Raw genomic sequence first — 16888 nt, 5'->3', positions numbered from 1 at the left:
AAACTGAACGAGGATGTAATTGTAAGCATTTTTGTTAAGTAGAAGTATTTTGATAAGTGTATTGAAGTCTTTCAAAAGTGTATAAATACATATTAAAACACTACATGTATATACATTTTAACTGAGTCGTTAAGTCATCGTTAGTCGTTACATGTAAGTGTTGTTTTGAAACCTTTAGGTTAACGATCTTGTTAAATGTTGTTAACCCAATGTTTATAATATCAAATGAGATTTTAAATTATTATATTATCATGATATTATCATGTATGAATATCTCTTAATATGATATATATACATTGAATGTCTTTACAACGATAATCGTTACATATATGTCTCGTTTAAAAATCATTAAGTTAGTAGTCTTGTTTTATATATGTAGTTCATTGTTAATATACTTAATGATATGTTTACTTATCATAGTATCATGTTAACTATATATATCCATATATATGTCATCATATAGTTTTTACAATTTTTAACGTTCGTGAATCACCGGTCAACTTGGTTGGTCAATTGTCTATATGAAACATATTTCAATTAATCAAGTCTTAACAAGTTTGATTGCTTAACATGTTGGAAACATTTAATCATGTAAATATCAATCTCAATTAATATATATAAACATGGAAAAGTTAAGGTCACTACACTTAAAGTGTCAACCAAAATGGTTGAGTGAACAACATAGGTTTAATAAGTATAACAAGTTTTTAGACCACAAGATTTAAATAAGCGGTTTAATCAGTTCGGTAGTAGTGCTGGTGTATATGATATCGATACTAACCATTAGTTACCCTAAACACATCACGTTCGTGTCGTTCATCGTTATTATATATCCATTGACCAGCGGTCATCCGGATAGAGATGTCACCCTCAATAGCGCTATCACAATAACTAAGCTTACCAAATTCCAGTAATTAACGATATCATGGTAGGGATTAAGCATGAATCAAAGCATGTTAGCAAACAGTTTGAACTGATCAAAATAAAGTTTGAGTACTTGTGTCTAAGCGTAAAATAGTTTAAAAGCAAGCATGTGTCTCACCCCAAAGTTATAAAACAGTTAAAAAATAGTAAAAAGAGGGGCTATGAAGTTCACCTTAGTAGCAAGCAAGAAAATCCACGCGAGTAGTACGAATGGAGTGTGTAAGCAGAGATCTCAACCTAGAGTTGTAATGTTCAATTAGTCGATGTCTAGTAGACATAAAGCTTCTTTGTTAATATAACAAACTATATTAACAGTGACCATTTTCGAGAAAGTTATATTTATATAAGTGATAATATACTTAGTATTACTAAGTGTTACCATATAATTAGGTGTATAAGTTATACTAATAATAGTATTATTATTTACTTTAATAGTCAACTATTATGTTACATGTATAAATATACCTATATGATACATTCATATATATTCTTTATTCATTATTATACATGTATGTATTTATAACTATATGGTATATACATATTAGGTATAGGTGTTACATATACATAAGTGTAGGATGATATATATATATATATATATATATATATATATATATATATATATATATATATACTTGTTACTTTTATTACTCTATTTATTAACTTATATACTTTGCACAATACACATCCATACATATATACACACGTACATATACATACATATATACCCATACGTATACACGTATGTATATATCTAAACATATACACAAGCGTATACCTACCTATACATATGTACATACATACGTATGCATGCATGCATGCACATGTATTATTATCATCATTACTCTTTACTAAACATAAAATCATAACCTTCACCTACATAAAATCATAACTTCTTATTATTAACTAATCATAATACTTGGTTAAGATCTTACCTTAAATACTTTTAACTTTTTCTTTTATCCATAACTTTTATTCATCTTTTATATTAATCACCACAATTATATTTATTCCATACTAATATAACCTAATCAAGATCATACATCGTATTCATACTTAAATTCATTAATCCCAACCTTTAATAATCATACCCAACTCATTACTAATATTCATTCATAATCTACTTTATCTTAATACTTCATAACCATAAATTGTATATTCAAGTTCATGATCATAACTCTATTAATTTCATAATCTTCAAGTTTAATTTATAACTTATAATACCTAATTATATTAAGATGTTCGTTCATGATTCCCAGAAAAACTGTAATACTCATACCATTATATTCATAATCATTAATAATGATATTTATTTATTTTATCACAAGTTTATTAATTCTATAACTATTAAATATTCATCTTATGTTTTATTGTATGATTTTAAGATCATCATTCAAGTTAAACATTGTTTAAGTAATATACATACACCACAACCTCTCGTGCATGTGCATGGGTTCATGCAGGACTAGCCATGTTTATAATGTTTACAATCATACGTATAAGGTTAAGTTTCTAAGTATGAATCAATAGTATAAGTTAGGTTTTATACCTTTGTTTTACACGAATGAAACAAGTAATCGAGTAGGGTTTTGTGGACTGACGAACAGCTATAACACAACAGTAAATTAGTAGCAGTTGATGATCGTTTTGCAGCAGAAAAACTAGTGACGGTTGGGGCGCAGGACCAGTAGCAAACATGATCCAAACAGATGGGTTCTACGTGCCTGATTTGCTTGACAGAAACTGCAGCAAACTGAAAAGAAAACGCAGCAACAACGGACCATCCTCGAGGCTATTTATGATCGAGGATTGTAGCAGGAAAAAAACAAGCAGAAATACCGGTTGATCTTGAGATGTTTTGGCGTCGACTTGAAGGCCCATTATAGCAACAAACAAGTGGCGAAAAGGAGCTGTTTATGTGAGGTGTTGGGTCACGATCACAACAGCAGAAATTGTGAATAAAACCCAGTAACAATGGAACCAAACGAACAGGCTTTTTAGGTCTGTTTTGGGTCACGAATTGCAGCAACAGATGCAGCAACAAAGGTCAATTTTAAGGGCTATTTTAGATGGCGAATTACAGCAGAAAACATAGCCGGAAAACAGCAAAACAGTAGGACGTTTAATGGCGGTTTTGTGGTAGACGAATTCAGCTGCAAACTAGCGACTACAGGGGTGTTTTTGGAGGTTGTTTTTATGGGTTTGTAACAGCAGAACTAGGGTGATTTCGCGGTGGTGTTGGGATGCAACGATGGCAGCAGGTCTTGGCGTTTTAATGGGCTGAAAAAGGCTGTGAATGATGGAGATTCAGGTCGATGCAGATGGGGGTTTTGGATGGGGGTTCAGTCGACAGAATGGGAGAGAAAAAGCTGGAGTTAATTGACTAATATTCAGCACAATTTGAGGTTTACTTTGTGATGCAATTTAGAAAAAACTTATATGCATTTTATAGTTAATCTCTAGTTCCCTTAATCAAATTTTTTTTTTCTTCTAGTCGATCTTGTTATATATGTATTATATATTTCTTTTTTTTCGGCAAGTATATACTTAAATATATGTCTTATATATTTTTTTTATTAAAGTTATTGTGATTATTATTATTAAAGTGACATTTATTTAGATTACATTTTATTTAATTATTAATCGTAATAATAACACTAATAATAATAACAGTTTTTAAGGTTTGGGTTTAATTTTTAATATCAAATGGTATTAGGGTTTAGCACTTAATGCATAGGGTTAGGTTTAGGGTTTTAAATAATATTAGGGTTTTAGTATTAATTACTTTATTTATTATATCCCGGATAACAACCCTAACGCTAAATGCACAGAGTATGACATTGAAACCCTAAAGGAAATTTGGTAAATTCAGAAGGGAAAAATGAGGGTTGTTATATGTTTGTACTTGAAAATCTTACGGTCCATACATTTAAATATATTAAACATATGATCTCACCAACATTATTGTTGACGTTTTAAGCATGTGTTTTCTAATGTCCATAAGCAGGAGTCCGCATACTTTCAGGTTGTCTTTTGGGATGTCGTCAGGATGTCGGGACGTCGTATTAAAAATAAGTCATCATGCACTATATTTAAGGGTTGTACTTCATTATATTTTGGTTGTATTTGTTGTACTTTACTTTTAAGTCCCGACATGTAACTCAAAACTTGTACTTGTATGTCGAAATAAAAATGTTTCCGCTGTCGTCTTTAGAAATCGTTAACTATAACTGGGACACCTATCACGTCACATTTTGGGATCGAAATGGGGTCGTGACAGACATGGTATCAGAGCCCACATTATAGGGAACCAGGACTGTATTAGTATGTCTAAGATATTAGGATGCGGTAGTGAGTCGGGTCCATAACCGAGTCATTTTTGGCCTTTCACTTATTTTGTCTTTTGTTGGTCATATTGCTTGTCAAAACTTCTATATCTTAACTTGTGTGTTTTTGTGTGATGACTTAAGATGTCCGCCTCACAAAGCTCGATGTCTTCCAACTACTTTTTCAACCCGATGGTGAACTCAAGCTCGAGTAGTTATGATAGCTCCGATGAAGATGCGAATGTTTACCAGCCATTTTGGAGACGTTAGGGTTGGGTTAGAACCATGATTTTCTCTTGGGTACATGAGGAAGGTACACCTTATCATGAGGTGAACGTTCCACCTTCCCAAAGAGGTGTTGATATTTTGACTGGCCAAACCGTTAGGGACACTATTTTTACCATTATTGCCCGAATTCGTCGTCTCAATAACCGTATTTCTAGACTATTTCATTCTGTTCAAACATTGTATGATTCTGATAAGCAAGAGGCCTTATAGGATTCTGTTAAAGATCTTAGGGATGACTATGATAACCTTTATGCTAAGGTAGAGCTCATTAGGCAGTAGATGGAGCGATATGCGGGTAGTGTTGATAGAATGAAGCAAACCATGATTGATTTTGATTCAAGGTTGGGTGCTATGGAGGCGATGCGTTCAATGAACTTGCACATGTTTGCTCAAGATCACTAGTAGAGATCTTAGATTGCTTTGGGAGATTGTGGTGATCCCTACTAGTGATGTATGACATTAGTAAATTTTGACTACTACCACATAATCGGATATATCTAGGAATAGTAGTAGTAACTTAACTTGTACTAGCAAATTATCCAAGTGAACTGTAATTGGTGAATGTTACCCAAATTTTGTAATTATAAAATGCTAATGGAAAAGGCTTTTATTATTATGGAGTTTAGTTCATTTTCTTAATTGTGTCATTATGTACAATCACTACTATTTATTTTGTATATATTATTCTAAGTAATTGACGGTCTCTTTTGATTATCATGAAGGATAATGCAAACACGAAGGACTTTTACCGACGCCCAAGTTGATGAGATGATAAGTCAAAGGGTTAACGAAGCTGAGAATGCAAGCTAATGTGAGTCAGGCTGGAGGATCCGGTGGAAATAATGCTTCCCAAAGATGTACTTACAAAGAGTTCAACAGCTGCAAACCTCAAACTTTTACTGGAGTGGAAGGACTGGTTAGTTTGATGAGGTGGTTTTAGAAGCTCAAGTCAGTTTTTAGTATCAGCAACTGTGCAGATATTGATAGAGTAAAATTTGCCACCTGTAGTCTTTAAGAGAGTGCTGTGACATGGTGGAACTCTTATGCTCAGTCCTCAGGCATGGATGAAGCTTTTGCAACACCATGGGAAGAATTCAAGCAAATGATGATCAGCAAGTATTGTCCAAGGAACGAGATTCAGAAACTTGAGATAAAATTGTGGAATTTGGAGATTCAAGGGACTGACATTACAGGATATATGAAGCGATTCCTATAACTTGCTTTGATGTGTCCCGAGTTTGTTACTACTAAAGAAAATAAGATCAAGAGGTATGTGTGGGGACTCTTGAAGGACATCCAAGGAGATGTGATGTCATCTAAACCAGGAACTCTTCAAGGTGCTATCCGAATGGCACACAATTTGATGGATCAGATTACGCATCGTCAAACACCAGAATCAACGACAGATGTGAAAACTCAAGGCAACAAGCGCAAGTGGAACGAGAACCAAGGAAATAGTGCTCAACGGAAGAAGCATGATAATCCCAAATCCGAGAATAATAGTGCCAACAAGAACTACATTGGCAAGAAACCTTATTGTAATCGATGCTATAAACATCATTATGGGGCTTGCACCATTGTTTGTGATAGGTGCACAAAGGTGGGACATATGTACAAATATTGTAGAGTCAATCTCGCTCAGCCAACTGAAAACAAACCCAAGACTTGTTATGGATGTGGACTAGTAGGACACATGAAGAATCAGTGTCCGAATGCCAAGAAGGATGGAAATGCAAAAGGAAGAACATTAAATATCTCGGTAAAAGGAGCTCGTGAAGATCCTGATTTGGTCACGAGTACATTTCTTCTTAACAACTACATTGCTTATGTACTATTTGATAGTGGTGCTGATAGAAGTTTTATTTCTAAGGACTTTAGTACTATGATTAACATACCTCCAACTGCTTTAGACTCTAAGTATATCATAGAATTGGCTAATGGCAAATTTTTGAAAGTAGATAAGATTTTTTGAGGTTGTGCCCCAACATTAGCTGATAAACTATTTAAAGTCGATCTTATGCCTATTGAGTTAGGTAGTTTTGATGTTATTATTGGTATGGATTGGTTATCTAAGATCCATGCCGGATATTGCTTGCGTAAAGAAAGCCATTCGGATTCCTCTCGCGAATGCTGAAACTTTAGTAGTTCAAGGAGACACACGTGGCGCGAAACTCAACATCATTTCTTGCATGAAGGCTTGAAAATATTTAAGAAAATAATGTCAAGCCATCCTCATGCACGTAAAGGAGATAGAGTCAGAGAAGAAGCAACTTCTTAATGTACCAGTAGTAAAGGATTTTCCTGGAGTTTTTCATGAAGATTTACCTGGTCTTCCTCCACATAGACAAGTTGAATTTCAAATCGACTTAAATCCGGGTGTTGCACCTGTTGCTCGACCACCGTATCGATTAGCACCTTCAGAATTGCAAGATTTGTCGAACCAATTACAAGAACTGTTGGATAAGGGATTTATTCGACCTAGTTCATCGCCCTTGGGTGCTCCTATTTTGTTCATAAAGAAGAAAAATGGATCTATGAGGATGTGCATAGATTATCGAGAATTGAACAAATTGATGATTAAGAATCATTACCCACTACCGAGGATCGATGATTTGTTTGATCAACTACAAGGATCTTGTATATATTCGAAGATTGATCTGAGATTTGGTTATCATCAGTTAAGAGTCAAGGAGGATGATATTCCTAAGACAACTTTTAGGACGCGATATGGCCATTACGAATTCTTAGTGATGGCATTTGGTTTGACTAACACACCTGCGGTATTCATGGATCTCATGAACTGTGTGTGTAAGCCGTATTTGGACAAGTTTGTTATCCTATTCATTGACAATATCTTGATCTACTCCAAAAGAAAGGAAGAACACTTGCGAATAATTCTTGGATTGCTAGAGAAAGAGCAATTATATGCCAAGTTTTCAAAATGTGATTTTTGGTTGCATTCGGTACAATTTTTGGGTCACGTGGTTAGTAGCCAAGGTATTCATGTTGATCCTACCAAGATCGAGGCTATTGGCAACTGGGAAGTTCCTAAGACCCCAACTCATGTGAGGCAATTTTTAGGTCTTGCTGGATATTACCGAAGGTTTATTCAAGATTTTTCGAAGATTACACGACCTTTAACTGCATTGACTCATAAAGGAAAGAAGTTTGAATGGCTGAAAGAACAAGAGTCTGCATTCCAACAATTGAAGCATAAACTAACTACTGTACCCATATTATCATTACCTGAGGGAAATTAAGATTTTATGGTTTATTGTGACACCTCGCGTCAACGTCTTGGACGTGTTTTGATGTAGCAACAGAAGGTCATTGCCTATGCATCACGACAGCTAAAAGTGCACGAACAGAACTATAAAAATCATGATTTAGAGTTGGAAACTATTGTCTTTGCACTCAAAATGTGGAGACATTATTTGTATGGAACTAAATGCACCGTGTTTACGGATCACAAGAGTCTTCGGCATTATTTTGATCAGAAAAAATTAAATATGCGACAACGGCATTGGGTTGAATTGTTGAATGATTATGACTGCGAAATCCGTTATCATCCTGGGTAGGCTAACGTTGTTTCCGATACGTTGAGCTGGAAGGAAAGGATTAAACCTCTGCGAGTTAGAGCACTGAATATGACTATTCGTGCAAATCTTTTTTCGCAAATCCGAGATGCTCAATTAGAGGCTGTGAAGGAGGAACATTTGAAGGATGAAGAGATTAAAGGATTGGTTAAGCAATTTGAAGTAAAGGGTGATGGGACCCGATACTTTGTAGGACGTTTATGGGTACCAACGCGTGGTGATTTAAGAAAACTTGTGTTAGATTAAGTGCACAAGACGAGATACTCAATTCATCCTGGAACTGGAAAGATGTATCACGATCTTAAGGAATTTTATTGGTGGCCTAATATGAAGGCTGATGTTGCCACTTATGTGAGCCAATGTTTGACTTGTGTGAAAGTCAAAGTGGAGAATCAGAAACCGTCAGGGTTGTTGCAACAACCGGAAATCCCACAGTGGAAATGGGAAAGAATAACAATGGACTTTGTAACGAAGCTACCAAGAACCGCGAGTGGTTACGACAATATTTGGGTGATCTTCGATCATCTCACCAAGTCTGCACATTTCCTACCCATGAAGAAGACCGATCGAATGGAAGAATTAGCACAATTATATTTGAAAGAAGTTATTTCAAGACACGGAGTGCCTGTCTCTATTATATCTGACCGCAATAGTCGATTCGCGTCAAGAATTTGACAATCTTTACAAGAAGCTTTAGGAACTCGTGTGGATATGAGTACCGCTTACCATCCGCAAACTGACGAACAAAGTGAAAGGACCAACCAAACCCTAGAAGATATGATGCGGGCATGTGTTATTGATTTTGGTAGTGGATGGGACAAATATCTACCGTTAGCGGAGTTTTCATATAGCAACAGTTATCACGCGAGTATTAAGGCCGCACCGTTTGAAGCACTATATGGTAGAAAATTTAGATCGCCTCTGTGTTGGAATCAAGTGGGTGATAGAGAACTCACTGGTCCAAAAATCATACATGAGACTACCAAGAAAATCTTTCAAATTCAAGAGAGATTGAAGACTGCCATGAGGCGACAAAAGAGCTATGCTGACGTACGAAGAAAATTCTTAGAATTTCAGGTAGGAGACAAAGTCATGCTTAAGGTGTCTCCATGGAAGGGTGTAATTCGATTTGGGAAGAGAGGGAAACTAAACCTGAGATATGTGTCCTGTAGCGTATCGTTTGAAACTACTACGTCTCAAACTTAAAGAAGTGTTTGTCTGATGAGGGTCTCGTCATTCCGTTGGAAGGGATTCGTATAGACAACAAACTTCATTTTATCGAGGAAACAGCTGAGATCATGGATCGCGAAGTTAAGCGCTTGAAGCATAGTAGTATTTCGATTGTCAAAGTTCGTTGGAACGCTCGTAGAGGACCGGAGTTTACTTGGGAACGGGAGGACCACATGAGGCGGAAGTATCCCCATCTTATCACAGATATCACACAAACGTCAGGTACTACCTAAAATTTCGGGACGAAATTTTCTTTAACGGGTGGGTACTGTGATAACCCGAATTTTTCCGACTAGGTTTTCTTAACCTAACTTGAATGATTTAAGTTTCGACAAGATAAGCAATTTGATGTCTTGAGTCTTTTTAGTCTTTTGTAAGATTTATAGTTATTTGGTAAGCAGTTAAGAAACTACTACCTTCATCTTAACTTTAATTCACAATGTGATAATAAATAAAAGACTATAACATTTCTATATATGTCCATTATATAGATATATGTAAATAATACCATAAGTACCTTAATATAGTAAATGAAAAACCTTATTATCATTCACCTAGTTTATATCCACCTTCATCCGCCTTCATACATCTTCAAACAATTCTTCAAGAATCTTCATCTTCATACATCATTCTTAAACATCTAGGTATAAAACTTTAACTATTTTCTTCATCAATTTCTTTTACAAGCCCTCTAATAAGATCAAACTTGGTGATAATACTAGAGCTAGTGTTTTAAACACAAGGAAGTTCATGTGCCAAGCCATGATCTTGTCAAGTTGTGACTACACATATGTACTTATATATATGTTATATATCACTAATAAAAGTTATCTTAATAAATTGAACAATTAAAAACAAGAAGAAGTAACTTAAACACTTAGAAACTTCATAACCATAGATCTGTCCAAAACAGCCTTTGTAAGTTCATAACCTAAACACTAACTTAGACTTTAGATCTGGACTTCATAAATTTAATCCATGTTCATATATATGTTCTTGACTCTTTATAAACTTTCAATGATTTTTCTCAAAGAAAAAGGCATTTTTCATTTTTTTTTTCTCACTACATGTCAGATTTTGGACAGATCTAACCAAGATCTAAAGGATGGGGTAAAAATCAAAACCTAAAATAGTTATGGAAATATACACTTTTGCCCTGTAAATGGAATACATAGAGGAGTAAATCACAATTTGAACCACTTAAAACCATGTAGTATTCATAGAGAAATGGCCATACCAAGTTGACCTATGAAATTGTTGTAGTCTAATAATGGTCTAGAACACCACTTGTAAAAACCAAGTTAATGAAGACCTGGAGTCAAATCCTTTTAAACATATGTTATTTTATATCTTCTAAACCCTCTGTAAAAAGCTCAAGTCAAAAAAATGTGTTTTACTATTTTTAAGCTTACATGGGAGCTTATAGTGTAAATCTGGACAGTTTTGCACACCTGTAGAAACATGCACTTTTGACCAACTTTATTTTGAGTCTGAACCAGAACCTTACATATTTGAAAAGTGGACTCAAAGACCTTTCCAAAGGTGGTAATCTCATTCTAAATGGATGTGTATTTTGGGAGAAACACTAGGGCCAAAATGTTGGTTTAAAACAGTAAAATCTGAAAACACTAAGTTAGGAAACTAAGCACTAACCTAAAACCAAAACGGACATGTAAAACTGACCAACTAAGATAATAAACTTAATTAAGTACTATATATTACACAGTATGACCTCTGACCTAAATCATTTATCTAGGTCCTTGATCTCGGAGTTGTTCAATCACTTAACCACACTTACGACATCTAACCATTACGCATCATTGTGAGTATTCATAGTCCCATTTTTACTTGCTTTTAGAAAACTTATTATTTTGGGATGAGAAACATGCTACTTTTTTGTTTTACATTATGGGCATAAGTACTTAAAACTATATTCTATTGTATTGAGTTTATGACTTAGCTTAAACCCCGATTCTGATATCGTTAATTACTTGTTTATGGTAAACTCGAATAATGTGGATAGATCTATTTGAGGGTGACTCCTCACATCCGGCATAGTCTTCAGGCTAGCGGATGCATAACCTTCAACTTTGTAGCTCTAGCTAAGTGAGACTACATGATTTCGGGTTCTTGATTGTTAAGTTCGATATCGGGAGGTCATGTTTATATAGAATATATTTTACAACTGTTTTTACTTGAAAATCTTATTTTCCATACATTTAAATATATTAAACCTATGATCTCACCAACATTATTGTTAACGTTTTAAGCTTGTGTTTTCTCAGGTCCATAAGCAGGATTCCGCATACTTTCAGGTTGGCTTTTGGGATGTCGTCGGGATGTCGGGACGTCGTTTTAAAAATAAATCATCATGCACTATGTTTAAGTGTTGTACTTCATTATATTTTGGTTGTATTTGTTGTACTATACTTTTAAGTCCCGGCGTGTAACTCAAAACTTGTACTTGTATGTTGAAATAAAAACGTTTCCACTGTCGTCTTTAGAAATCGTTAACTATAACTGGGACACCTATCACGTCATATTTCGGGATCGAAATGGGATTGTGACAGTATGATCGATTTTAGTGACAAGTTTACCATTCCGAAAGAACTCCAAGATTTCCAAACTAACCTCCTCTCCCACCACATCCCAAGCAGCTTTAAAAAACCCAGCCGTATACCCGTTCGGACCCGGAGATTTTGTCGTGATCCGTCGTAATCTACCTGGATGAAGTCTTCAACATTTGATCCCATTGCGAGGTACTGATCTAAATATGTCATGAACGACTCCATGTAATATCTTTTAAATGTGCAAATGCACAGCAGAAGATTTCTTTCATACCTGAGAATAAACATGCTTTCAAGTGTCAACCAAAAGGTTGGTGAGTTCATAGGTTTATCATAAACAATCATTTTCATAATTTTAATAGACCACAAGATTTCATTTTTCCATAAATATACATCTCATATCAGGCATTTCGCAAACTGCATAGAGATAAAAATCATCTATATGGTGAACACCTGGTAACCGGCCTTAACAAGATGCATATAGAATATCCCCATCATTCTGGGACTCCCTTCGGACATGATAAATTCGAATTACTAAAGCATCCGGTACTTTAGATGGGGCTTATTGGGCCCAATAGATCTATCTTTGAGATTCGCGTCAATTAGGGTGTCCGCTCCCTAATTCTTAGATTACCAGACTAAAAAGGGGCATATTCGGTTTAATAATCCAGCCATTGAATGTAGTTTTAAGTACTTGTGTCTATTTCGTCAAACATTTATAAAGCCGCGCACGTATTCTCAGTCCCAAAAATATATATTGCAAAAGCATTTAAAAAGGGAGCAAATGAAACTCACAATACTGTATTTCGTAGTAAAAATACATATGACGGCATTGGACAAATGCAAGGTTGGCCTCGGATTCACAGACCTATATCATTTATATATATATTAACACACATAATAATATTTAAACAAGTTTATTTATTAATATTAATATGCTTGTTATATTAATTGTTCCCACATTAGTTATTATAATTATTACCTGTTAATGTTTAGAATATTTTGTAATGTACAATATTTTTATATTTTCTGTATCAGTTAATTTTTATTATATAAAAATAACATTTTAAGAATATAAGAGTATGTAATATTAGTATAGATATGTAATAAATATATTTTATATGAATAATATTTGTTGTAATAATAATAATAATGACAGTAATAATAATAATGATTTTAATAAGTATCATAGTCTTAATAACAATGTTAACCTAAATAAAAAGATAATTTTAGTAATAATGATAAAATAATAGTAATAATAATAATAATAATAATAATAATAATAATAATAATAATAATAATAATAATAATAATGATAATAATAATAATAATAATAATAATAATAATAATAATAATAATAATAATAATAATAATAATAATAATAATAATAATAATAATAATGTTAATAATGATTTTAAGAATGATAATACTTATAATAATAACTATAAAAATAATGATTTTTCTAATAATAATAATAATAATAATAATAATAATAATACTAATGTTTATATTAATAACTATAATGATAATAATATTATTAATAATAATAATAATAACTATGATAATAATAACTTTACTACTAATGATAATAATGATAATGATAATAATAATAATAATAATAATAATAATAATAATAATAATAATAATAATAATAATAATAATAATAATAATAATAATAATAATAATAATAATAAGAGTAATAATAATAATAATGATATTACTAATACTAACAATAATGATAATAATATTAATTGTATGAATGATACTAATAATTATATTTTTAATATTTGTAATAATCTAATAACAATAATAATTAATAATAACAATAATAATAATAATGATAATCATAATAATAAAGTGTAATAAATAAACTACCTCAAAGAAGTAGCCCTTAAAAAATGCCCAAGTTCGGGTTTGAATCCGCGACCACCCGCAAACTCGATAACAACCTAAACCATTATCATTATCAATATCGTGAACATCATAATCTTTACATCATTATGTCATCATCTCTACCATCATACATGGCCATAATCTTCATCTAACATCATAATAACGAAATCATCATCATAATTATATGCATAATCATCATCTTCTCGTTATACATCATGTCATAACCATTTCATTATCAATATCACAATCATGATACGCATCATCATCATTCCCCTCATTTCATCATCATTATCCTAAGACTTATATATGAGCAACACTATAAAATCATAATCTTAATATCGCCTAACATCATCAACACTTTGATCATCATCAAATAATCACGTCATCATCATATTCATTCTCTTCACCATCATTATTAAAATCATAACAGCCTACCATCTGTGATGACCCGGGAATTTCCGACTAAATTTAAACTTAATCTTTATATGATTTCGATACGATAAGCAAAGTATGTAAAGTTGAGTCTAGAAAATTTTGAACTATGTTATGAAATCATTTGACTTTCAACTACTTCCGACGATTCACGAACAATTGATTGTAAATAGATATGTGTGTATATATATATATATAAATAATCATTATAATTTGATGTATTATATGTTGTTGTTATTAATATTAATAAAAATAAAAATAGAATATTATAATATTTTTTTATTTAAAAATATATCTATATATACAAATAAAATATAATAAATACATATTTTGTGATTTCAAAATTATTTAGTAAACGACGGTAACGCTAAATTGTTATTCGTTTGATACTAAACAAGTTAAGAAGGAACTTATGTGATTTTAAATAAACGGTGATCCGAAAAAGAGTTATATAAATTGTAGACTTACTAAAAATATATTTAGGAACTATTTGATGAGTTTTAAAACTTTTTATATTTTACTTGGGGTTAGGAGTGAATAATTAATGTAATTTTTATTTAATATTTAATGACTAAATTTTATACCATAATGACCGAAATAAATAAAGATGATCAATATAAAATTTTGGAATTTTTCTGAAGACTTTTATTCATCACTAAATTAACAACGGAGTACGAATTAATAGTCCGTCTAAAACTTTCGGCACATAATTCTAATTTAATGACTGTTATACTATTTGTAAAGTTTCTTTTAATTATCAAACGTGTGAATTGATTAAACAAAAAAGCCACTGTTTTGCTTTTCCTTCTTCTCAATCATACTCATACAGATTATATAGATATTTATATATACATGCACTACATGATAACACCCATCACCACTTTCTTGCACACCAACCATATTATTGATTTTTTTTTCGATCACAACCATCATCGTTACTATTTCTTATTCGAACATTACCATCAAACAACCCATCAAAAACTATTGCTATATTACCATTGTTGCTACTGTAACGAGTATAAACCATCACCTTCTTCAACCTCCTAACAAACATCCATATACAACCACCATCAAACCATCGAATGAAGTATTACAAATGCTCACTGATCATATACATAGCATTGTATATGTATATTTTATTGGCTAAAGGCCAAAGGCTGAACTGCGCGAATTATAAGGCAAAGCTATGCAATATTCGCTGAAAATAAATACTGCGGTTAAGTATTCGCTGAAATGCCAAACTGAGGTTTGATCCGCTGACTTTCCGCGGAGAGCCGAGCATCTCGCAGACCGCGGATATCACAGATACTATAAATAGGGAGCTTAGCCTCTCATTTATAGGTTGTTGATTCTCTGCCATTTGCCTAAGCCTTTGTAGATTTCACTTGTGACTTTGCCCTAGGACTTCTTACATTGAGTTAAGGTGAATCATGCTAATCGATAACGAAGACCGGGTCGGGGTGGTTGATCACTTGATAGTTAAAGTGAAAAACGATCATCGGGGCCCAAAATAATCATCGAACATCCCATCCTCCATTATAATCTTATTGCACTCAATCCGTAATTAAGCAACATCATTAATTAAGGATTGATCAATTGGCGCCATCCGTGGGACACGTTTTACGAATTAAACTGAAAATTTTTGTTTTACGCTGTTAAACAATTAATTAGGCGGTTTAATTTCAATCGTGTTTTTGTTGCGATGATTTGCAGGTGCGTGTTTTCAAATTGGCAGTAAATAATGAATAACATTGGCGATAATAGTGATAACATGGCCACTATGCGAATGAATGTACAAAAAAGAGGAAAGAAGCGAAAATCTGGCAAAATGTGTCATAATTGGCAATCAGCGCCAATTAGCTTTCCAACAATGCAGAGCGACGTTTTTTCTGAAATGCTGATAATAGTATCGTGTAAAATTGCGGACGCTAATATCACAGTGATGAAAGTTCATGTTGATAATGGTAGTAGCGTTGATATTATTTACGAACAATGTTTCGCTCAGTTGCCAGAGGATATTAAAGCAAATATGCAAACGACTGCGGTTTCGCTAACCGGTTTTGCAGGAGAATTTTCGCTACCAATCGGTGTCTTGTCGCTGAACATCGAGCTAGCCGATGTAAATAATAATGCTTTAGCGCGACAAGCACGGCTAGATTTCTATGTTACGCGAGCTTCTTCTCGCTATAACATGTTGCTAGGAAGGACCGCTATAAGCAAATTTGGAATTGTACCGTCCAAAATTCATGGCATGATTAAATTTCCAACATATAAAGGAATCGCCGCAATATGTTCAGCGAGCATAGTGCCTATTTGCGCGGCTGTCAATGTAAAAACCGCAGGTCAGAAACCTGAGGATACTGCTGTAATGTCCCGCACTTTTTCGATCGTTCTATACTTATAAGATTAATATTTACATAAATTAAACCTTACCAACATGATAAGCAATCCAAATTGTTGAGACTTATGTTTTCGAAAAGAGTTTTACACAACGTTTGACCGTCTAGTTTGACCGATGATATCACGAACTATACAATATATGATAATTATACGTTTGTGTAAATATATGTATATATACATATTTAACATGATCTAAGAATGTTTTAATATATCATTTTTCTATTAATAACAATAA

At 33.0% G+C, this 16888-nt stretch overlaps 1 protein-coding gene across 1 annotated transcript; it reads left to right on the top strand.

Annotated features, from left to right (window-relative positions):
- Positions 1 to 6769: 6769 nt before the first annotated feature.
- Positions 6770 to 8377, top strand: LOC139888703 (uncharacterized). The gene is made up of 3 exons (XM_071871697.1): positions 6770 to 7044; positions 7408 to 7600; positions 8114 to 8377. The coding sequence occupies exons 1-3, from the start codon at positions 6770 to 6772 to the stop codon at positions 8375 to 8377; spliced, it is 732 nt and encodes a 243-aa protein (XP_071727798.1).
- Positions 8378 to 16888: the final 8511 nt, after the last annotated feature.

This window comes from Rutidosis leptorrhynchoides, chromosome 2 (assembly GCF_046630445.1).
Source record: "Rutidosis leptorrhynchoides isolate AG116_Rl617_1_P2 chromosome 2, CSIRO_AGI_Rlap_v1, whole genome shotgun sequence".
NCBI classification, from domain to species: Eukaryota; Viridiplantae; Streptophyta; class Magnoliopsida; order Asterales; family Asteraceae; genus Rutidosis; species Rutidosis leptorrhynchoides.
Note: the sequence above shows the minus strand (reverse complement) of the source record. Positions and strands in the feature narration are given on the sequence as shown.